Here is a 23,891-nt window from a genome sequence, read left to right as displayed (position 1 = left end):
TGTTGAAATCCCAACATAGCCAGAATATCTTTCCATGGACAAGAAGACCAGAACACAACAGTTCTTGTTCCTCTGTCATTTCATCCCATTTTATTCCTAATGTTGTGTGAGTCACTTATTTCCTTCCTGTTAATTCCATGGATCTCAAAGAGTCAGTGGCTGGAAAGGTCAGTGTTTTTTTTAGATTAGATACCCTACAGTGTGGAAACAGGCCCTTCGGCACAACCAGTCCACACCGACCCTCTGAAGAGTAACCCACACAGACCCATTTCTCTCTGACTAATACACCTAACACATGGCCAGTTCACCTGACCTGCACATAGAGTCATAGAGATGTACAGCATGGAAACAGACCCTTCGATCCAACCCCATCCATGCCGACCAGATATCCCAACCCAATTTAGTCCCACCTGCCAGCACCCAGCGCATAGCCCTCTTTGGACTGTGGGAGGAAACTGGAGAATGTGCAAACTCCACACAGTCGCCGGAGGCTGGAATCAAACCTGGGACACTGGTGCTGTGAGGGCAGCAGTGCTAACCACTGAGCCACCGTGCCGACCCAATCTGTAAATTCCCCGTTTCTTTACCTGCCAGTGATTTCCTTCTATTGCTTCCCTATGCTTGTAACAATTAATGCTTTTTCCCTCTGCTCAAATGTCAGTGATGTTCTCCCTGTTAATTTCCCATTTCTGAACAAACAGTGATGTTTCTCCCTGTTAATTTCCCATTTCTGAACAAACAGTGATGTTTCTCCCTGTTAATTTCCCATTTCTGAACAAACAGTGATGTTTCTCCCTGTTAATTTTGGCTGGAGTGGACACTGTGATCTTTCCCTATGATTTCCCTGACCCTGGATGCTGTGGTTCACTGGGATTTGGGGCAGTCAGGGGTAGGAACCTTTCTGGTGCACTCCGGGAGCGCACGGATCGGTTTGATCGTGACACCGGAAGTAAGGCTCTAGGTAAGATGCCGGTTCAGATGGGGTTGTGCGAGTCGTTGCTGGAGATGGGGCTTGGTCTTTGCACTCTCCCCGCCGCCCCACTCCCACCCCTCACCCTCACCCTGCAGGGCCCTCCCGAAGGGGGCAGGAGACCCTGACTCCCTCCTCCCCGCCATCGCCTTTCACTGGTCCACTCACCAATTCAACCCCATTGCCAGCTCCTGCTATCGCCTGGCCTGGGACTGGCCCTGGCCTGGCAGGTCACATCTATGGCCAGGGTAATGACCACTTCGGCCATTCACACCCATCACCATGAACGCACCAGCAACATCTGGGGGACCACCTTTTAACCAGATCAGCTATGGCATCAGTGTGGCTTCAAAACCAAACACAGTTACTCTGCAAATGATTTGGAGATGCCGGTGTTGGACTGGGGTGGACAAAGTTAAAAATCACTCAACAGCAGGTTTAATTGGAAGCACACAGTGACAAATGACCCTTTGATGAGTAACTATAATTTGTACATGTGTGCTTCCAACTAAACCTGTTGGACTGTAACCTGGTGTTGTGTGATTTTTAACTCTGCAAATGAGCATTGTGTAACATCAGAACTAGGCATGAGTTTGAGAAAGAAAAGACCCACTGTTATCCTTTGTATGACATAAACTTCAATTTTGGGCATCCCTGATAAGCATGGCAAAGGTTTTTTTTGGCTATGTCCCTTTATACTTGGTTAGAGGTCACACAACACCAGGTTATAGGTCAACAGGTTTATTTGAAATCACAACTTTTCGGACCGTAGCCACTTCATCAGCCTCTTCACCTTCTGATTTTGTTCACCCCAGTCCAGTACCGGCACCTCCATGTCCTTTATACTCAGTATGTGTTTCACAGGCTGTATTCATACTGTTTTGGATGATGAGCTCATTAATTGGCACATTTGTTATAAAATCATACAGTGCTGTAGAAAGTTATTGGGGTCATCTTGCCTTTTCAATGAGCCATCCAAACAGCCCAATTCAATTTTTCTTTCTCCAAACCCCTATGCATGTTCCCTATGTTCTCAAATCTAATCAACTATGTTTATAAATGGAATTGAAGTGCCTTGTCCCTGGCGAAGAGGCAGTGACAAAAGACCATTTGATGAGTAACTATAATTTGTACTTGCGTTTGCCTAACTGCACTTTAATTTATCCCCCTACCTAAGGTAAGATGCATTTGCCATCAAGGGAGTGCAGCAAAGATTCACTAGGCTCATACTGGAGATAGGAGGACTGTCATATGAGAAGAGATTGGTTCAACTCGGCTTGTATTTACTAGACTTTAAAAGAATGAGGGGGATTCTAATTGAAAGGTGTGAAATTCTACTAGGACTGAAGAGATTACATACAGGCAGGACTGGGAGTGTTCACCGTTCAGGATATGGGATAGGCATTTAGGATCATGATAAGGAAACAGTTCTTCAGTCACGGTATTCAACCTGTGGATTTCTGTGGAGAGAGTATCAGTGCATGCATTCCAGAAAGAAATTCTTCAATTTTGAGGTATTAAAAGTATAAAAAATATGGTGAGAAAGTAAGAATATGGCATTGACTTGAAGAATCAGCCATAATCATGTTGAAGCCCATAGTAGACTTGACAGACTGAACAGCTTTATTCCTGATGAAGGCTTTTGCCCGAAACGTCAATTTTCCTGCTCCTCGGATGTTGCCTGAACTGTTGTGCTCTTTCAGCACCACTAATCCAGAATCTGGTTTCCAGCATCTGCAGTCATTGACAGACTGAACGGCCTATTCCTGTTCTTCATTTCTTTGTTTGTAAAATACTTTTGGACATTTTGGGAAGACAATTATCCTTTCATATCTTTTTTCCTTGCTCTTCTGAAATCAGTGTTAATGAATGTCAAACTTCATTGTCTCATTCACATAGCCACTCTGAGCCTAGGCAGTATCGGCAAACAGATGAATCATGGGAACATCACTTGACGCTGCAGATGGTCTGTCATTCTCAGTTCCAGTTATTACCAAAGAATTTGAGTGGAACTTGACAAGGATAAACCTTTGAGATGCTTATTTTTCCAGAAATCCATGCTCCAGGCCTTTTTTATTGTGACTGAATAAATCAGCTTCTGTTTGTATCATTCTCTTACACAATTTTATGCATTATAGTTTTCATTAAACCTTCTCTTACTCTGCATTGTCATAGAAAGAAAACAATGACACGTTGGGCTCGTGCTAACAACATCCATAAAAAGAAGGTCCTGGATGCCACACCATGGAGTCAACTGAAACAAAATGGTGCTAGAGACCCCAGTAAGACAATAGTGAAAAACAGTCGGGGTGAAAAGCAGCAAGCAAAGGATGGGAGAATTCCAAACAAATCAAAACGGAAGGAAAGTGAATGGTATCACATCAAAGAAGAATATCACAGTGAAGATGTTAATGGGTTTATGGATTACCTGAAAGAAACAGGTCAGGTTCTCCACAAAGGAACATTGGTGGCAGCAGACAGTGAGAAGTTAAAAGTTGATGCAGCATTAGCTCTGAAGAAGGACCAGAGACGGGAGCACAGAAGATTGAAGAGGCAAATGCAAAAGAAAAATGCCATGGTAATTTTTAAATGTAGTTGAGCCATCATGATACCTAATACCCTAAATATTTATCCAGAACAATATTTAAAGTAAACGAATTATGACAACTCAAAAATATAAACCTTACATGTTCAGCTAACCTTTGTCCAATGGAAATTCTCATGTAGGTGAGAATAATGTACCATTTAATCATAATAACTGCATTAGGATATAAAATATGATTCACACATGTGTGAAATAATCACCGTAGGATAAAAATAGTATTTTACTTTTATCCTGTAAGAATTACCTTTTAAATGTTGAAAAAAAAATTTCAAAGTGCCTCATTAAGTTTGCAGAAATTGAACATAATACAAATTTGCCAATCTGAAAGCTTATTTAGGTGCAAAGTAGTTGTTGCTTATGATAAAACATAATGCACAGGTTCATAGTTACCAGTATGTTATATTGAGTGTACTCAAACTAAAACCAGGAGCTCCTGCCAAATACAAACCCATATTGTGCCAGTTGGTAGTTTAGAAGAAAACGATCGATGATTGATCTCTAATATGTTAGAGTTTGATTGCTTCTAAAGTCTTGACTATCAGAAAAAAAAATACTGAAGGATATAAGAAACCATAAATGAACTAAAATAGTTCATGACTTCTAAGCTTAACAATTTAAGTCACTCACCTTTATCACTTGTGTCTGAAATTCCTGCCTTCTGTAATAACATCTTGACTAGACCTCAAAAGACAAATAATTAAAATCCTACAAAATGTATTTTCTAATCAATTCTGATACCTACAAGCAGCTCTTGCACTGGTGAACATGCCAACAATCTGCATTGGCATCCTGCATATAAGCATATCAAGTCAGGATATTTGTGAATAGCACTATTCAGGTCATAACGAAAATGGCGAAATAAACTGCAAGAAAAAATATAAAATCACCAAATTTTGAGACAGATTACTTTTCCTCAGAAATAGAAAAATAGCCGTGCCTATAATGCAGGATACCACCAACGCTGAAGTCGGAGACGAGGAGATAATTTCAATTTAGCAATTGTGATTTGTTACAACCAGACCCCTGGCAGTCTAACTGCTGGGTTCCCAGGTGATAAAGGGGTAAACTACTCACCTCCCTGTCTGAATGTCCCCTCACCTTGGTTTGTCACAACAAGGTTAATAAAAAAAAACCTTCCTTGTGAATAATTTTCTCCAAGACTCAAATTAACTTATATTTTAAAAGAAGCCAATTTAATCAGACTTTCTTGTATTAACAAAGAGTGAGCTTATTAATTAATTAATTACTAAATGCCAGAAGAATTAGTAACACAATATACGTACAATCAAATGAGATGAGTACAAAATGATAAAGGTTTAAAAAACAAATAGGAATCAGTCTATGAATTGCACATTACGGTGGACTGATAGCATTAGGATTTGCAGATGTACAGTCATTTTCACAATCCTTAGTTTTGCAGAGTGGTTGAGATTCTGTAATTTTGATTTCTTTTGACCATAATTAAATTCCATTGTTCATGATGAGAGAGTCACTATGAACACCATTTAGTTGCGCTATTGTCATTTAGCTGTTAGCTGTCTGGGATAGAAAAAAGTGTAAAAGGCTTAGAAACAATGGAATTCTTAAAATGTATCCATTAGAGCTTTTTAAGCCGGGTGGGGGAGGAGTCCTATGAGAGAGGGAGCAATGTTGCATCTAATGTGAGGGAATGAAGTTGGGTAAGTGGTAGATGTGTCAATGGTAAAAACATGTTGGTGATGGTGACCATAACTCAATAATATTTAAGGCAGTCAAGACCAGAAGTAAAGGTTGTAAATTTGTGACAGGCTGATTTTTGGGTAATAAGACAGGTTCTTGCCAACGTGAACTGGGCACAGCTAATTGTTGGAAAATCTACAACGGAAAAGTAGAAGAATCTGAAAAAGGAAATAATGAGAGTATAGGGCCAACATGTTCCTGTAAAGCTGAAGCGTGGGACCAGCATATTCAGAGAACCTTGGATTTAAAAGAATGTGCAGGATTGGATAAGCAGAAAAAGAAAAGATTATGGTAGATACCAACTGAAAGACAATATAAATACAGAAATCAGGGAGGGGCACGGTGATGTACTTGAACAAATTCCAACTGAAACAGAGGAAGTATTAACAGTTTTAACTGTCTTAAATTTGGATAAATCCCTAGGGCTGGAGAAGGTGTATTCCAAGTTGTTGTGGAAAGCAGAGGAGGAGATTGTCGGGGTTCTGACATTAATTTTCAAATCATCTCTGGACATGGGAAAGGTTCCAGAGAACTGAAGGGCAGTTAATGGGTTACATTGTTCATAGTATCTGGTAGGGTTAAACCAGTGAGTCTAACATCAGTGGCAGGGAACCCTTTGCAAAAGGTTCAGAGGATTGACTTAATCTTCATTGAAAGATTAACCAAGAATATTCAGCGTGTCATTGTCAAGGGGGAGATCATGTCTGACAGGTTGCATTGAATTTTTTTTGAGGAGATGGTGAGGTGTGTGGATGAGGATTGTGCATATGCTGAAGTCTACATGGACTTCAGTAAGGCTTTTGTCAAGCGGTCACATGGGCAATTGTCAGCAGATAAAGCCCTGTAGATCCAGAGCAGTTTGGTACATTGAATCCAAAATTAGCTGAGTGGCTGTAGGGCAGAGGGTGATGGTCAGAGGTTATTTTAGTGATTGGAAACCTGTGTCCAGTGGTGTACTGTAGGATTTGGTGCTGAGACCTTTACTGTATGTGGCATATAGTAATTATTTAGACACAAATATAGGAGATTTGATCAGTGAGTTTGCAGATGATACACAAATTGATGTGGTAATTAGCAAGGATGAAAGCCTTGGACAACAGGGAATATTGATAGGCTTTTCACCTGCCTTTCAGTCTGTATTCAATAACAGACTCAAACTACAACCCAGACTTCAAGGCACTGGCAGATAATGTATACTCTCATGTGTAATGCTGAGAATTACTGAGTTCAGGACAAAATTAATAATTATGTACGTTTGGTTTTAAATTAATATAGCACTAAATCAAACTGTTTATTCAATATTTTCTTGGTGATAGGACCTGTGATGCAGTTAAATTGAAAAGTGATCTTCTGCTTAAATAGATTGGAAACCACTGCCTCAGAGTGAAAAACATTTCTCCTCATTATAATTCTAACTAAGACTAGTATGAATCATGACAGTGCAAAAGAGGCCCATTCAGTCCACCACCAAAAAAACTGCTGTAAATCAACACTGGTCCCACTTACCACCACTTGGCCCATAGTCTTAAATGTTATGACATTTCAATTGATCATTCAAGTACTTTTTTTTTAATAGATTTTTTTATTGAAAGAGTTTTTTTATAAAATTACAAAAATACAATTGCATTACAACATCAACAAGCCGAGAGAAAAAACATTGCTCTATATGTATATAACAGCAAAAGAGAGAAAAAAAACCTACAACATAAACAAAACACGACTATACTCTTGTGAAAAATAGGCAAATCAATAAAGGTAATAAATAAAACAAAGATCAATAAATAAAACAGCTCAGCACAACAAAACATTAGCTCCCAACCTCTGAGAGCCCTAAGTGTTACGCAAATGTATTCATAATTCTTCCTTCAAGGACATCACGTAGACTAGATCAGACCATCCTTGGCCACACAAAAGCCCCAGTTAAAATGTCAGATAAATCTTCATCCAAATAGTCCAGAAACAGCTACCATAGCCTCTAAAAAGTTTCAGTTTCCCGGTGTACCATATTCGTAAAAAGGTCCAGAGGAATCCATTCCGTAAGCCAATGCCAACCCGACAGACCAGGGCGGGGAGGTTTCAGAGATCCAACACATTAGAATATTTTTCCTTGCACAGAAAGCAAGAGTGTTAAAAAATCTTTTCTCATGAGCATCCAGAGAGAGTATATTGGGGCGGCCCAGGAGGAGAGAGATACAATCCATCTTAACATTAACCCCAAAGACACACTCTATAACTCCTGCCGCAGCATTCCATTATATACGGAGGGTACAGCAAGACCTCAACCAATGACCAAATGGACCCCTGCAAAATCTTTAGCTGCATGGCATAGGTCCTACTACAGATCAAAATCTTCCTTGCATTCTCGCAAATGGCCCCCCATGTGTCCTTAGAGATCTCAACCCCAATTCTCCCTTCCAGAGCCCAAACCTCCCTCCCCCACAACCCCTGAGGCAACCAAAACTTAGCTTGATGGTGCCTACGGCACCAAATAAAGAAGCTAAACCATCCATTAAATCTCTGGGATGTTTGCATAGGAAACATTAAGGGAAGCATTTGTATAGGATATAAGAAAAGGGGGTGAACATTCATTTTGATAAGAGCGACCTGACCGAGCCAGAATATTGAAGTGCCTCCCGTCGCTGAAGATCTTACTTAATCCTGTCAAGCGAATGGGAAAGATTGGCCGTAAGCCAATCAAAGGCAGGAGTAATAAAGATGCCTAAATAAAGAAAACCCTCATGTGACCATTTAACAGGGAACTGTAATTCACCCACCCCAACTCAAATGCTGTCCTAAGAACCATCCTCTTTCCCCCCCCCCCCCCCCCCCCCCCCCCCCGCCCCCCATAGTTGTAGCTTCCAATTTTGAAAAATTAATCTTGTAACCTGAAAAGGAACCAAATGAATTGATGCATTGTATCAGATGAGATACAGAGACCACTGGGTTCAACAGGAAAACCAGAGCGTCATCTGCATATAGTGAGATCTTATGTGATTGAGATCCTACCTTTGGGGCAGCTATATTAGGATCTGAATGGATTGCCTCTGCCAGCGGCACAATCACCAATGTGAAAAGTAATGGCGAGAAGGGACAACCTTGCTGTCTGCCCCTACAAATAATAAATTTACTAGACTTTACACCATTGCTGAGAACTGTCACCAGAGGATCAGATTTGTGTGATTTAGAGAAAAATGTAAAGTCCCTACCCGTGGGGTGGAGACGCCTCCAGACATCTACCAATCCCAATTCAGCACATCAATCCACTAATTGTTTAGATTGTTGAGGGGCCCCTCGGCATTCTATCTACCGCGGGATAAGGCAATTAAAGTCATCCTCCCTATAATAATATGCCATGGTGCAAGAGCCATCAAGTTGGAGAATGTGTCTATCAAACACTTAAGGGGATGCACTGGGGGACAATAAACATTCAAGATACTGTACTCTTCTCCATGTAGTGAGGCCTTGAGAATGATAAAGCGCCCATACTCATCTTTAATTTGCTCTCGCACCTTAAATGAAAGGTTCTTCCTAATGAGTGCATCCATACTGTGCTTCTAGAATTGAAGGAAGAGATGTGCATCCGATCCAATCCACCCTGTTGCAATTTCAAATCTTTATCTTTAAGATGAGTCTCCTATACAAGGGCAATGTTCACCCTCTCCTTTCTAAGACTAGAAAACACCTTTTTTCCTTTAAATCGGCGAATGGATCCTTCTGACATTCCAGGTACACCATTTGAGGACAAAATTAGCCATGACTCTCTATAACATCATTTAATATCTAAAAAGGAAGAACTCGACTTAACAACTGCTGAGTGTAAACCAAAAAAATCACAAAACCTAAAAGATACATAAGCTAAAACTATACATCTGACACCCTAATAACTACATATACAAAAAAAACCCAAATACAACACTCTCCATAACATCATTTAATATGTAAGTGCTCCCTGTGGGCTCTACCCCTGCCCACAGGGAGCACTTACATATCTCAAAAACACCTTCATATCTCTTTCCAGCTTCAGCCGCATCCCTGAGTCTGGCCAAAAGAAAGGAGAAAAATAAAATAAACTCTTAACAAGTAAATTAAAAGTAGAACCCTCTACCCATCCCCAAGCATACATTATCACTCATTATTATCAGAAAAAAAAAGGTTCAGCAATATCTTAAAAAATAAAGGAAAAAAGGAACACTATTATCCACTTACTTTACGTTACCAGTCTGTTTTAAAGTGTCCAAAAAATTGTTCACTTTCCGAGGAGTCAAAAGAGCGCACAGAACCATCATACATAAAGCGAAGCACTGCTGGGTACCTTGGGGAAAACTGGGTACCTTGGGGAATACTAGATACCAAGGTCTCTCAATTTTCCAAGTACTTTGTTTAAAGATTGTGAAGTATCCTGCCTCACCTACCTTCCCAGGTATTGCATTCCAGATTCCCACTACTTTCTAGATGTAAAATGCCTTTCACATTAAAATAATGCCCCTTTATTATTGATCTTTTAACTAAGGGGGACAGCAGCTTTCTATCCACCCTGTCCATGCTGCTTATCATCTTATACAGCTCAATAAGATCCCCTCTAAGTCTTCTCTGCTCAAAAAAAAACCTGAGCTTATTCACCCTCCCTTCATAGCTAAACTGCTTTATCTCAGGCAATATCCTTGAAAATCTCTTCAACACCCCCGTTGCAGTGCAGTCACACTATTCCTATAGTGTAGTGACCAGAACTGCACGCAGTACTGCAGCTGTGGCTAACCAATGTCCTGGGCAGTTCCGGCATGATCTCCCTGCAATTGTAACTTATACCGTGACTGATAAAATGTCTCCTATGGCTTCTTCACAACCCTATTAACCCATCCTGCAGAAGATAGGATGGGGATGAGGGTGGGGGAAGGGCAAAGAGGAAACAGTAGTTGAAGATAGAGCCCAAAGAGAGACGGGAACAGTTGGACAGACAAAGTGGATAACAATCAGCCTGGGAGAATGAAGTTATTCGTGGATACACAGCCCTTTGCATTAAACTAACGTTTTCCTAGTTACCATCAGCTCTGAGGAAGGAACATTGAACCCAAAACACTAACTCTGATTTCTCTCCACAGATGCTGCCAGATGTGCTGATCCTTTCCAGCAACTTCTGTTTTTGTTTCTGATTTTCAACATCCACAATTTTTTTGTTTTCTACTCTCAAAGCCTCATTTGAAGACCCTTACAATATATTATATCTCCTTAGGCAGTAACTGATCCTTAGTAATGTAACATCACCACCTCTTTTACACCCATCCCTATCCTACTTGAAGATCCTAAGCTCCAGAATGTAGAGTTGCCAGTCTTGACCTTCTCTCAACCATGTCCCTGTGTTGGCAACAACATTGTAATTCATATGTTTTAAAACTTGCATCAATTCACTACATTTATAATTCTTTACTTTCTGTATAAGAAAGTCTGATTGGCAGTCCTTAGCACATTGTTAAAACCTGCATATACTGATGAGTTTCAAACTTAACTCTGTTGCAGGTTGATGGGCAACTGACGTGTCAATGAAACAATGTCCTAAAAATCATGTGAAGGTTAAGTCCAAGGCATCATTTTTGCAAATCATATCTAACTTGGAAATCGCAAACATTGGAAAGCAAATTGTGGCAATTTGCAATTCATGGAGTGTCTTTTTCTCATGACAAATTGTTGGCTGCTTTGAATATTAATAACTGTGTTCCTACAGACCTCATTACTCTTTTCAGCGGCTCTGGCTCAGTGTTTCACACAGATGTTCTGTCCTTGCAGCTACAGATCAATGTTACTTTGATTGGCATGGATGAAAATAACTCAATCCTCAACACATTTTTGTTTTCTTTCTGCCTTAGCTGAGCTTTGGCATACTCCCTGTCATTCCCGTGTTTTGAAGTTAGTATCTGAGGTTATAACTACCAGGAGAAGCAAATCTAACTGGAGCTTTTAACTGTATGAGAGCAAAACTGAGTGGAGATCTTTGCAAATTGTGGAATATTTAATAGAGAAGATGTTTCCATGTATGGAGGAGCCCAAAACCAGGGAACATAAATATTGAAAAGTCACTAATAAATCCAGTAGGTTAATGAGAAATATCTGCATCATAAAGTATTGAGAACATGAAAATACCACTACAGTCATTTACAGGGAAACTAGATAGGTACCTAAGGGAGAAAAGAAAGGCAGGATATATTAATGAGGTTAGATGATGTAGGGCATGAACAGGCATAAACATAGGCAGCGATCACTTGGGCTGAATGACTGATTTCTGTAAATTATGTTTATTAACATTTTCTTGCCTGAAGCCTTTTGTGGGCCTTTTCCTTAAGTAGGTAGTGATTTCACCTTCGAAACTACTGGCACTATCATCTTGGGTCAAAATTTAAATGGTCGTCACCTTTAAATTTCCATCCATTTGCAGCTATTTTAAGATATACACTTAAAGACTCATATTTCTCTAGCTATTGCAAATGACAATTGTTGCAATTTAAAAACAATTCAATACTTGTATCTATTAGCCCGCCTCATATTTAACTGCTTAACCTTTGTACAGCTTACTTTTTAAAAAACAAATATGAACACTGTCGCACATAACCAATGAGGAGCTGCTGCCCAATGCTAGAATCATAGAGATGTACAGCACGGAAACAGACCCTTCGATCCAACTTGTCCATGCCGACCAAATATCCTAATTAATCTAGTCCCACTTGCCAGCACTTGGCCCATAAACTCTCAACCCTTCCTATTCATATATCCATCCAGATGCCTTTTAAATGTTACAATTGTACCAACTTTCACCACTTCCTCTGGCAGGTCATTCCATACACATACCACCCTCTGTGTGAAGAAGTTGCCCCTTAGGTCCCTTTTAAATCTTTCCCCTCTCACCTTAAACCTATGCCCTCTACTTCCGGACTCCCCCACCCCTGGGAAAAGACTTTGTCTATTTATCCTACCAATGCCCCTCATGATTTTATAAACCTCTATAAGGTCACCCCTCAGCCTCCGACGCTCCAGGGAAAATAGCCCCAGCCTAATCAGCCTCTCCCTATAGCTCAAACCCTCCAACCCTGGCAACATCCTTGTAAATCTTTAAGCAATTAGACATAAATCCAAGAGCATGGTCATGGATACTATTGAAATAAATTATAGAACTTATTGCAGGATATATAGAATTTCTTGATTCAACTACACTTATCCCTAAATTCCCCAATATGATGAAATTGGTAGGTGGGGACCCCTGAGCTCATACTAGTATTCTATTTCTTTGGGATATTAAATGACTTATTTGAGATTTTGACAATGGTAGCATTTGTTTTCCATCCCTAATTTGCTCTTGGATTAGGAGCTTGCTAGGTCATTTGAGAGGGAATACTCAATTTAGCCTGCTCAATAATGAGAGATATTGTAATTATTTTAATTGAGTTTATCAATAGGATGTTATGTCAAACTATATTATACTTGTGCAGTTGAATAAAACATCTGAATATTTCTGTTTTCCTCCTTCCATTGGAAAGATATGTTTCCACTGCAAAAAAACAGGACATGGAATGGACCAGTGTCCAGAAATGGACAGAGATGAAGAAGAGAGTGGAAGTGGTATCTGTTACCGATGTGGTTCCACAGAACATGAGATCCGCAAATGCAGAGCAAAGGTTGACCCTGCTTTAGGTAAAAAATGTCTTGTAGATGACTTTATTCTATAATAAGTGTAATGTTCATTATAAAGAAACAACCCTTTTGAAAAGCTTTACTTTTTTCTGAGTGCATTGCACTGCTTTAACAGAATAACCAAGTCCGTCTGTCTAGTTCATCTGGAGAGCTGTTATTTAGTCAGTGGACAGCCCTGTATACCAGCAACAACTTTTTTTTTGTGTGGCTAGTAGAATAATTGAGTCACATCACCCGAATAAAATGCTGGTTGACTAAGTAGATCACAGACGTGTTCAGTCGATATTTCTAATTGGCCTGTTTAGAAATGTTATCATACACCTCTGGAGCAGGTGGGACTTTAACCAGGCCACCTGATTCAGCGTTAAAGAACTACCACTGCACCACAAGAGGCTTCAGCTTTGTTCTGTTGGAAGAATAATTGATCATTTGATCCAGCTGAATTGTTTTTCACTGAGGTACCTTACTGACATGCATTTTGTGGTATGTTTACTGTCCCATCACTGCACAAGAAGGTATTGGGTATTAGTCTTTGTGCTAATCAAAGTAATTTAATATGCCCTGGATTATTTTAAGCCATGATCTATTTGTACTTCCCCTTGACAGCAATTACATGATGGTAATATTAGTGGACTAGTTTTCCATAGCACCATGTTAATATGCTGGGGATATGGGTTAAATCCCAACCTTAGCAGATGGTAAAATTCAAACACAATAGAAATCTTGACTAAAAAGCTAGCTTACCATCTGGTTCTCTAATATCCTTAAAGGGAGGAAATCTGCTATCTTCACCTGGTTTGGCTTACAAGTGATTCCAGACTCACAGTAATGCAGTTGAATCTTAACTGCCTTCTGGGCAGTTAGGGATGGGTAATAAATGCTAGCCTAGTCAATGACGCTCACATCCCATGAAGGAATTATAAGAAAAATGTAGACAGCATGTTGAACTCCTGTGAATATTTAACTTGCAACAAAAATTTGACATTACTGGAGTAACAGAAGTAGACATAAAATAGCAGATTTGCAACAGCTTTCCTTTCCCTATGTTTCCTTCTCATCTCTTAAACATTGATTCATTCTAGAATATGTGTATTTGGGTACCAGTTATTATGTTGTATTTTACCCCGGCAGTTAATTTTTACCTCAGCAATAGTGCAGGCCGAGATGGCCATGGAAGAGTATCAGAATCAAACCAAACCTGTCATCCAGTGTTGACATACGGATCCAACGGGCTCCAATGGATAGTGATCAGGAACTGAAATGCTGGCTGTTAAATCCCAGCCTGTGAAGGAGATTCTGAGCTCAATTATCGCAACCTATTTACTATGCATAGAAAGATCAACGTATTTTAGCAAAACATTCAGGCTTGGGCTTATAAGTGGACAGTAACATTTATGCCACACAGGTTCCATGCAATAACCATCTCCAACAAGAGAGAATTTAGCCATCTCTCCTTGACTCTTAATGGCATTACTATAGAAAGCATCCAATCTTGAATTATCCCAGTTTAGTTTGCAACTGTTCTGCCCGAGACGGCAAAAAATTACTGAAAGTTGTGAACACAGCCAATTCCATCATGAAAATTAACCCTTTTTTCCATTGGCTCTGTCCACACTTCTCACTGACTTGGGAAAGCAGCCAACATAATTAAAGACCCCTCCCACCCTGGTTATACTCTTTCATCCTCTTCCATTGGGCAGAAGATACAAAAGTTTGAAAGCATGTGCCAGCAGATTTAAGAACAGCTTCTTCCCTGCTGTTATCAGACTTATGAATGGACCTTTCATTTATGAGGGTTGATGTTTCTCTGAACCTTCTCTGTAGTTGTATCACTATGTTCTGCATTTTGTTCTGTTTCCCTGATGTACTTAAATAAGATATGATTTGTCTGGTTAACACAGAAAACAAAGTTTTGCACTGTATCTCAGTACATGTGACAATAATAAATTAAATCTGCAACATTTAACTATTTGGGGTTTATCAATTGAGCAGAAATTGAATTGTACCAGCAGTCAGTGGCTGGGAACTCTCTGTTGGCAACTCACCTGCTGACTCCCTAAAGTCTGTCCACCATCTGAAAGACACGAGCAAAGAGTGTGATAGAATCTTCTCCACTTAACAGGATAAATGCAGCTCCAACCACACTCGAGAAGCTTGACACCATTCAGACCAAAGTAGCCTATTTGATTGCTATCCCACCACCACATTAAATATGTACTCCCTCTATCACTGAAGCACAGTGGAAGCAGTGTGTACCAGACATGAGATACACTGCAGTGATTCATCAAGACTCTTACAACATCAATATCCAAACCCCAATCTCTACCACTGAAATGGACAGGGACAGTAGTGGTATTGGAACACCTGCAAGTTCCCTTACAAGCCACATAACATCCTGACTTGAAGTTCTAACATTACCAATATAGGGGATGGCATAATAAGTGTATTATCGCTACATTATTAATCCAGAAACTCAACTAATGTCTGGAGGACTCAGTTGTGAATCTGTGTTCTGGAATTAAGAATCTACTGATGACCACAAAATAATTGCCAATTGTTGGAAAACTCATCTGGTTCATTAATGTCCTTCAGGGAAGGAAATCTGCCATCCTTACCTGGTCTGGCCTAGATTTGTCTCCAGAACCACAGCAATGTGATTGACTCTTAACTGCCCTCTGCAATGGTCTAGCAAGCAAATCAGTTCAAAGGCAACTCAGGTTGGGCGATAAATGCTGGCCAGCAAGTGATGCCCTCATCCCACAAGTGAATTGTAAAAAGTCCTAGAATCCATTCTCAGCACCACATGGTCTGAAGTAGGACATGAAGATTTCTCACCACCACCTTCTCAAGGACAGTTCGGAATGGGCAGTCGATGCTGGCCCAGTTGGTGATGTCCACGTTCCCCGAAAGAATAAGAAAAAGAGAATGGTTACTGAACTTGAGACACTGGGTTACATATTTATTTGTAGGCTTCTATTACCAATTGAACCATCGTGTCAAGTATGCAATTGAAAGAATTGAAGATTCTTGAATTATTCAGAACAGCAGTGACTGTAGTCTGTAAATTTCTGGGAAACAAATTGATAGAAAGTAGCTAATTGACACTAATTAGTAAGTTTGTAGGCTATAAATTTAGCTTATGTGTGTAATGAAATGCCATTCTGGTGCCAAAGGAAGCACTTTGCTGACTAGAATATTGTGGAGAGTAATGTGGAGTGAGCTGTTTATTGCCCTGACTCTGGTGTTACTGACTTGTGAATACTTTATCCTGCAAACAAGAAGCAAATGTGTTCCATTCTCTGCATTGAAATGTACAAATGAAAATTAAATTGATTGATAATTTCTTTTGTTGTTAATTGTTGATGTGAGGTGAATACATCTTGTATAAACACAGTAAATACAAAGCTGATACCTTCTAAATCTAATACTCCAAAATCATTTCTGTGTTTTTCAGATCTACATGAATGTAGCACATTTTGTTTCTCTGTATTTTGTTTTGTGCTCATCAAGGTAAAGGATGGCAAAGCTGAGCAGCAAAATTCATTTGAAAAAAATGTTTTCCAAAATTTGTATCAAATACTCCTGACTCAGTTATAATATCTAGATTTTTAAAAAAAACCTGCTGTTTACCTAAACAAGGCAGTTTCCTTCAATTCAAAATCTAAGTAGAATGCACCTTCTTTGTCACTGTGACTTTGTTTTTACTCCCAGCCAATTCATAGCTTCTCTACATGAGAGTGAGTGAGTTTGTGGGTAGTGCTGCTATGTTGGCTGACATTCCATAGGAAATTTATTGAAATTGTTTTCATGAGCTATCAATTACAAAGAGAGAGGATTCTCTTCTATAACTCTGTCATATTCAAGCCCGAAGGTGATCGGACAGATTGCTAACTCACTTAACTACTATGTTCCTTGTTCTAATGCACTTCTGAAATCATTTATTAAAGTTGCTGATAAAATTTCATTGCTTGAATTTTACAGGAGAATTTCCATTTGCAAAATGTTTTATTTGTGGTGAAATGGGACATCTTTCAAGATCCTGCCCAGACAACCCAAAAGGACTGTATGCAGATGGTAAGTATGTGCATTTTAAAAACTAATAATTACATTGCACCACATCTGCTGTTCAATTTAAATTTTCAGAGTGAAGGTTTGTTTCATGCTTTAGTAAGTGGTAAATGCAGGTTATAACACAGTAAACACTTGTAATCTTTAATGCTTGTAATCTTTCTCCTTGTGGAATGGGCCATACCTTCAGAATGTGGTCCCCATGCTGAAGCATGTTTCCTGCTCTATCATTTGGATATTCACCACCTCTTTATTAAGTCTTATCAATTTCTCAAGGGCCACTCTTGCTGGAACACAGCGGACCATGAAGATAGTTGGAATATAAAACTGAAATCTGACATTGATTCTTCATTCCAGTTACTAAGCAAATGCTAGGCATCTCCCACTAAAGGAGCAAAGATTTACTGGATTGATAATTACATTAATGTTGTAGACATTATGTTTGGGAATAATAGGGAATCCCATGGGGTTCTCCAGAAATATACTTAGTAGGCGATAGGAAATCTGCAAAGGACAACTGATAAAGAGAAAACAAACCTCAGCATCATAAAGTCATAACCTACTTCATTAATAAATTCCATAATTAATTTCTATAAATTTATCTCAAAAGTGTTGAACTGTATACTGTTTATGCGTATTTAATTTTTAGTTTTTAAAATGCATTTGCTAGTAGAGATTTGGGACAGATTTTTCCCCATCCTGTTGTGGTATGAATCAATGATAAGAAATGTAAGGAAATACAAAGGAAATGGAAAATATCAGGACCTCAACAGAGAGAAAATTATTTGCAGTTTCCCCCTTGAGCTTTAAATGGTGACTTCAGTGTCTTGCTGTTCAGTTCTAACTAACTTATTTACTTGCATTTGTACCTTACCAATACCACACAACCCACACTTATTAGTAATGTTCTTCTCCTTCCCAAGAATCTAGATGGCTTAAAAGATACCTGGTAGCTGCAGCTTTTTAATTTCTTGTTCCAGCTATTATTTAACACTGTCTTCAGTATTACAGCCCTACATTCAGTATGGACACCATTGTCCATTCACAAGAATCAGAGTCCGCATACCATCAGCCTCACCAGACCTTTATGCTCGCTCTTGGTCCAACTCAAGACATCATTTCATGACTTCAGCCATCTACTTTGCATTCTAGAAGATGTCCAATTTCCAATGCATCTTATGGCTGTTAGCTTGATTTCTTAGCAGTCAGCAAACATACTTCCTGTAATTGCTAGAATTATCCTTACAATCTTTCTTGAACAAGGCCATAATGTTTGCAATTCACCAATGATCTGGTACCTTCCCCAAGTCCAGGGCAGTGCCACCACAACTTCTAGCCTCATGTCTTTTAAAAACTTTGGAAACATCTCATCCGATCCTGTTGGCTTGTCAACTTTAAGTAGAAACAGTCTGTTCTAGATTTCTTCCTTGTTAATTTTGAACTCTTTTATTGACAGAGTTTTCTCATGTGTCACCAGAACCCAGGTATCATCCCCCTCTTTTTTTAAAGACAAATGTTCATTTCCACCTCCTTTGTGATCCAGGGACTCTCCATTTGTTAGTCCTACCTCTTCTATTAGAGGAAGAATACTTGAACTGTACTCAAATCATCTGCCCTTTGAAGGTGGTCCATTATTCAATTACTGATTTTTCTACCACCCCTTTGTTCCAGTCAATCCTGCTTACTGTTCTTGCCTCATCGAAGTCAGCACTCCACCAATTGATTTTTCATACTCTGGATTGTTACATGTCATTGTCCATCACCATCCTGAACCTAATGATGCAATGATTAGTATTTCCTAAACCTTACCCTGCCCTTGATCTCTTGACCAATCTCATTTCCAAGGACCAGATTCAACAATGTATTCTTTCTTGTTGGACTGGGTACACTTCTGTAGGAAGTCTCTTAAATATATTCTAGGAACCCTCATTGCTCACTATGTCTTGTGCTATCAGTATCCCAGTCTACAGTTGGGGAATTAAAGTTCCCCTGGCTGGATTTTACATACAGGGCTGTTGATGTGGCTTCTTGTGGAGGTCAGCTGGAAAACATGCAGACCCCCTCTCCACCATCCCATCCACCAGCACCTCTGGGTACCTGACAACAAAGCAAGGAGGTGAGCTTTCCTTTCTATGCCAGCAACACCATGTGAGGGCCAATTCCTGATTTGTGTGGTGGACAGGTAGTTGTTATGGTGCCAATAGCATAAACACTGTAGTATACGGCAATGGTGAATACTTACACCCTCCTGCTGCACAATTTTATGAGAAGGATACCAGAAAGCTGGTTGCATGATTGATGAGGTTAAGAGCAGAAAAGTGCAACTATAGCTCTGAGCTGTAGTGGGCTGGGTTCCACGAATCCTGTTCTCAAAGCCATGACAAATACAAAGAGGAGCGTTTCGCTCTTGTCGTTCAACCTTTAATGGTTTTTTGCTAGAGAGTCAAACAACATATAATATTCCTTTTATGAGCAGGATTTAAGTTCTCAAAATGTAGTTTTACCCTGCAGCTGGCAGATAAATTTGTCATTAAGATGGCAAGTTTAAATCATTGTTTTTGGGTTCAGGGCTTCCTTTGTAATTTATTAATGTTACCAGCAGCTCATTCTAGTTGTTCATACCTACTGGTTTGATCTTCCACTCCTGGTCTTTTTTGGCTGGCTTCCTATTCACCAATTTTCTCGATGAAGAGTGTAAAACAATCAGTGCACTCATTAAAATCAAATTCCTCACTTGCTGCAGTGCCTTGATAGTGACTAATGGAATAACTCTCTAGAAGGCAGGAAATGATGTTCAAATATGTGGGTTGACTCTACAATGCACCACTGACACTGTGCAATAACACAGTTAGTGCCTAGATAATGGAAGCCAAAAAGGGGGAGTAAGAGCAGCTGTCACAGAGAGAAAGAGAGGGGGATGACTCTCAGATTGTATTTTACACTGAAAAACAACTACAGCATTCTCAATGAAAGCAACAATCAGATACTATCTTGCAATACAGGAGCTTAATAATGAATAGACTAATATTAAAATTATAACTAATAATACTTCGCATTACAGTTGAGATCTTCACCTGTCGATCAGATAGGTACATTTTATACAAGCTCTGTCTGCTTTGTTATTTTGCCATACTGCCTGATGTGACTTGACTGTGTTAGATTAAAGCAGGACCACATGTTGCCAAAATTCATGTTTAGGTGAACAGCAAAAACCGAAAGAGTGACACAGAACCAGCAATTTTGTAGCTCAGAAGGAAGCTATTCAGCCCATCATCTTTGTGCCAACCTTCTCGGACGGTATCCACTAATCCCTTTCTTCTCCTCTTTACCCACCACCCCTCTTTTTTTTAAATGAGAACCAAAGTTGGAGAAGTATATTGTTTCTCTATAGTCTTTTCCCTTCACTTGTCACAATGTACCTTTAAATGTTAACCAGTTGGCAATATGACAATTGATATACTTCATCTATAATAGGTTCAGAATAAAAAGATCCATCAACAGATTTTGTTACATGACAAAACTATTGATTTATTATAAAACGAGACTTATTTGACAAAGGTGCAAATTTCATGAATGCAGAAAATATGAAACTATAATTTTAATATTTATCTTTTAAATAACTCGACATACCAGTTAAAGGAAAAATAGAGAAACTTTCTCTATAGTAATTAGCCTTTTTAGAATAAATGTAGTCAAGTAGTTGTTAATTCTCTAAGGAAAAAAAGATAAGATCTAAAATACTCCAATGGCTTTTGGTCTGGTGTCTGCTACATGTCGATGTTTCCTTGGACATATTTGGTTGTTCCTGGGATGTCTTCAGGTGCAGTTCAGTCAGGAGATGTTAAGATTGTAGGAAGTTTACACGTGTGAAATATGAGGGACCTAGTATAATTTCTCTCAGTTCGTAGATGACATAAATCTGGGTGGCAGGGTGGACAGTGAGGAGAATGCAGAGATGCTTCAGTGTAATTTGGATAAGTTGAGTGAGTGAAAAACTGTATGGCAGATGAAGTATAATGTAGATCAATGTTATCCATTATAGTAGGAAAAACAGGATGGCAGATTATAATCTGAATGGCAATAGGTCGGGTGAGGGTGAAGTGCAGCCAGACCTGAATGCCCTTGTACATCAGTCGCTGAAAGTATCTGTTATGATACATATGTCCTCACATCAGGCCACTGGCTATTTCTTTTGCGACATAAAACTTGTTGCTGTACATCTTATTCAGGCTGGATTCCTCCTCCTCCTATTTTTATTAGTTTTCTCTGAATACAAAATTCTCTTGCTGCAGCACAATTATTTGGCAAGTTAGCAAACTTTAGTACTTTTAGCTTGAAAGAAGATTTGTGCAAACATTGTTTTAATGGAGGACCTATTTCAGTTCTTCACTTTCCATACGTTTGCCAGTATTCTAGCTTCACAACACAGCTCTTATCAACTATTTAATCCTATTCACTGACTTAAGTTATAAGAGATGCAGGGGTGAAAAATTGAGGCTAATTAATTTTCACATACAGTATTGTGTTTGAAAGAGGAGGTTGAATTATTTGTTGAGTATAAGCAAACACATGATATTCGGTGCTGAAAAATGAGGTTATCTTATATTTTGTGATCTATGGCAGTAAACCAATCCTAGAGATTTTATCAGAAACATTTATCAAGTTAAAATTGAACACTGAGCCACACACACACGTTTAAAGCTTGGTCAAAACATACAATTTCAGAAACAACCCTATTGAGAGGTGGAGAAGTTTATGGTGGCAATTCCAATGTTTACAGACCTGGCAACTATTGAAGTGATTCAACTGTGAGACATTTAAGAGGTGAGAATTAGAGATGCATCAAGATCTTGGAATGTTATAAGGCTGGAGAAAGTATAGATGTGCATGGAGGGGAGGGGAGAAGCAGACAGACCATGGAGAGATTAAATATTAGGATGCCAATAATATTAAACCATTGCCAGCTGGAAGCCAAAGCTGGTAAGAGAATGGTTGAAGGGACAATAGCATTTGATACAAGATAGGATACAAAGAGCAGACTTTTGGATCAACTCAAGGTTGTGGAGGGAACAAAGTGGGTGGCCAGCCAGAAAATCAAAAGGTAACAAAGGCGCAGCTGAGGCATTTGGCAGCAACTAGGCTAATGTGGGAGTCGGAGATCTATGAGGATACAGAGAGAGAGGTAGGTGGCAAGAGTCTGATGTTAGAAGCTCAGCTCAGGGTCAATAGAATGCTGAGATTATGAACAGGCTGGTTCACCCTCAGGTGATGTCAATGTTGAAGAACAGTCAGTAGTTTGGGAGCTGTGTTTGTGGCAAGGACTAAACACAATGTCTTCTGTGCAAAGATGGCTATCAGGTTGCAGAGATTTAATTATGGGACCCTGGGAAGGATAACCAGGACGTGGAAACCAGTTTCATGTTCAAGGACTGTGCTAAGGAAAGGGAGTTGCTGGTTGTAAGGACAGAGCTTCCTTCCTGATCTGATAGTATGTGTTCCACAGAAGACCTCCCCAGAGGCATGCATAGCCCCTGCTTAATGTCACCTTCCACTTTCTCAAGTGACATGTCTTCTACCAGAGTCTGTCTGATTAGTTCCAAAAATTGCCTTAATCTAGGCTGATCTGGAGGTGCTGATCCAGGAACACCTGCTGTCCCAAATAGGGCCATTCTTCCCATGGAGCAATAGCCACAATCTCAGGTAACTGATAACTTGAATCATACTAAATTTACGGGTAAAAAATGAGGTCTGCAGATGCTGGAGATCACAGTTGAAAATGTGTTGCTGGTTAAAGCACAGCAGGTCAGGCAGCATCCAAGGAATAGGAAATTCGACGTTTCGGGCATAAGCCTTTCATCAAGAATAAGGAGAGGGTGCCAGGCAGGCTAAGATAAAAGGTAGGGAGGAGGGACTTGGGGGAAGGGCGATGGAGATGTGATAGGTGGAAGGAGGTCCAGGTGAGGGTGATAGGCCGGAGTGGGGTGGGGGCGGAGAGGTTAGGAAGAAGATTGCAGGTTAGGAGGGCGGTGCTGAGTTGAGGGAACCGACTGAGACAAGGTGGGGGGAGGGGAAATGAGGAAACTGGAGAAATCTGAGTTCATCCCTTGTGGTTGGAGGGTTCCCAGGCGGAAGATGAGGCGCTCTTCCTCTAATCGTCGTGTTGTTATGTTTTGCTGGTGGAGGAGTCCAAGGACCTGCATGTCCTCGGTGGAGTGGGAGGGAGAGTTAAAGTGTTGAGCTTTAAACTCATACTAAATTTAGCCATGGCTTTCAGGGTAGGTGGAAGTAAATTTGTTCCTAACTTGCTGCCAGGCCTATGCCTCCACATGAAATCCTGGCCTTTAAAATCAAAGAAGGAAAAGCCCCATCTGCTGTGAGAAATTGTGGTTTAGGGTCTGTGGAGATGCTGGCCAAACTAATTTCCTCTCGGTTATTATATCGAGCAGAGAGGGGATTGTATCCCATCTGACTTGATAACATTCAAGATCGGCTCCCATGAATAAAAACAAAATGTCATTAATTTGAAGGTACTCAGTGTCTGCTAATCACTGAAATTATAATTTGCTTTGCTAATCATTTCTTAATCTTTAGAAAACTCCATCAACATTGGCAGCTCAGAATAATTCACCACAGCAGCTAAAATGGTCGTGAAGTAGATAATAAGGGTAGAAAAAGAAAGTATGTAGTTATGTAACCTGGATTGAATAGGATTTCTGCCTGAGATTTAAACACATAATAAAATTTATTTCAAATGTATTACTGAGTAAAGTCTAAGTGGCTTGTCACAGGAAGAGAGCAAGATCGGAAAGGTAATTACTCTAAGCTGTTCCCTCATCCCCTAGCTGGCAACAA

General features: G+C 39.7%; 1 protein-coding gene across 3 annotated transcripts in view; it reads left to right on the top strand.

The window, feature by feature from the left end:
- Positions 1-941: 941 nt before the first annotated feature.
- zcchc9 (zinc finger, CCHC domain containing 9) overlaps positions 942-23,891 on the top strand; it is a 44,341-nt gene continuing 21,391 nt past the window's right edge. Inside the window, exons 1-4 of one of the 3 annotated variants that reach the window (XM_060844046.1) lie at positions 942-961; positions 3,146-3,548; positions 12,818-12,971; positions 16,953-17,045. In XM_060844046.1, coding sequence (XP_060700029.1) covers positions 3,156-3,548; positions 12,818-12,971; positions 16,953-17,045 — 640 coding nt within the window. In that variant the 5' untranslated portion in view covers positions 942-961; positions 3,146-3,155. Of the gene's footprint in view, positions 962-2,033; positions 2,088-2,346; positions 2,485-3,145; positions 3,549-12,817; positions 12,972-16,952; positions 17,046-23,891 lie in introns of those variants that run through there. The other 2 variants (XM_060844039.1, XM_060844031.1) reach the window with 2 other exon arrangements.

This window comes from Hemiscyllium ocellatum, chromosome 2 (assembly GCF_020745735.1).
Source record: "Hemiscyllium ocellatum isolate sHemOce1 chromosome 2, sHemOce1.pat.X.cur, whole genome shotgun sequence".
Classification (NCBI taxonomy): Eukaryota; Metazoa; Chordata; class Chondrichthyes; order Orectolobiformes; family Hemiscylliidae; genus Hemiscyllium; species Hemiscyllium ocellatum.
The sequence above is the reverse complement of the archived record's forward strand: the minus strand, read 5'-3'. Positions and strand labels throughout refer to the sequence as shown.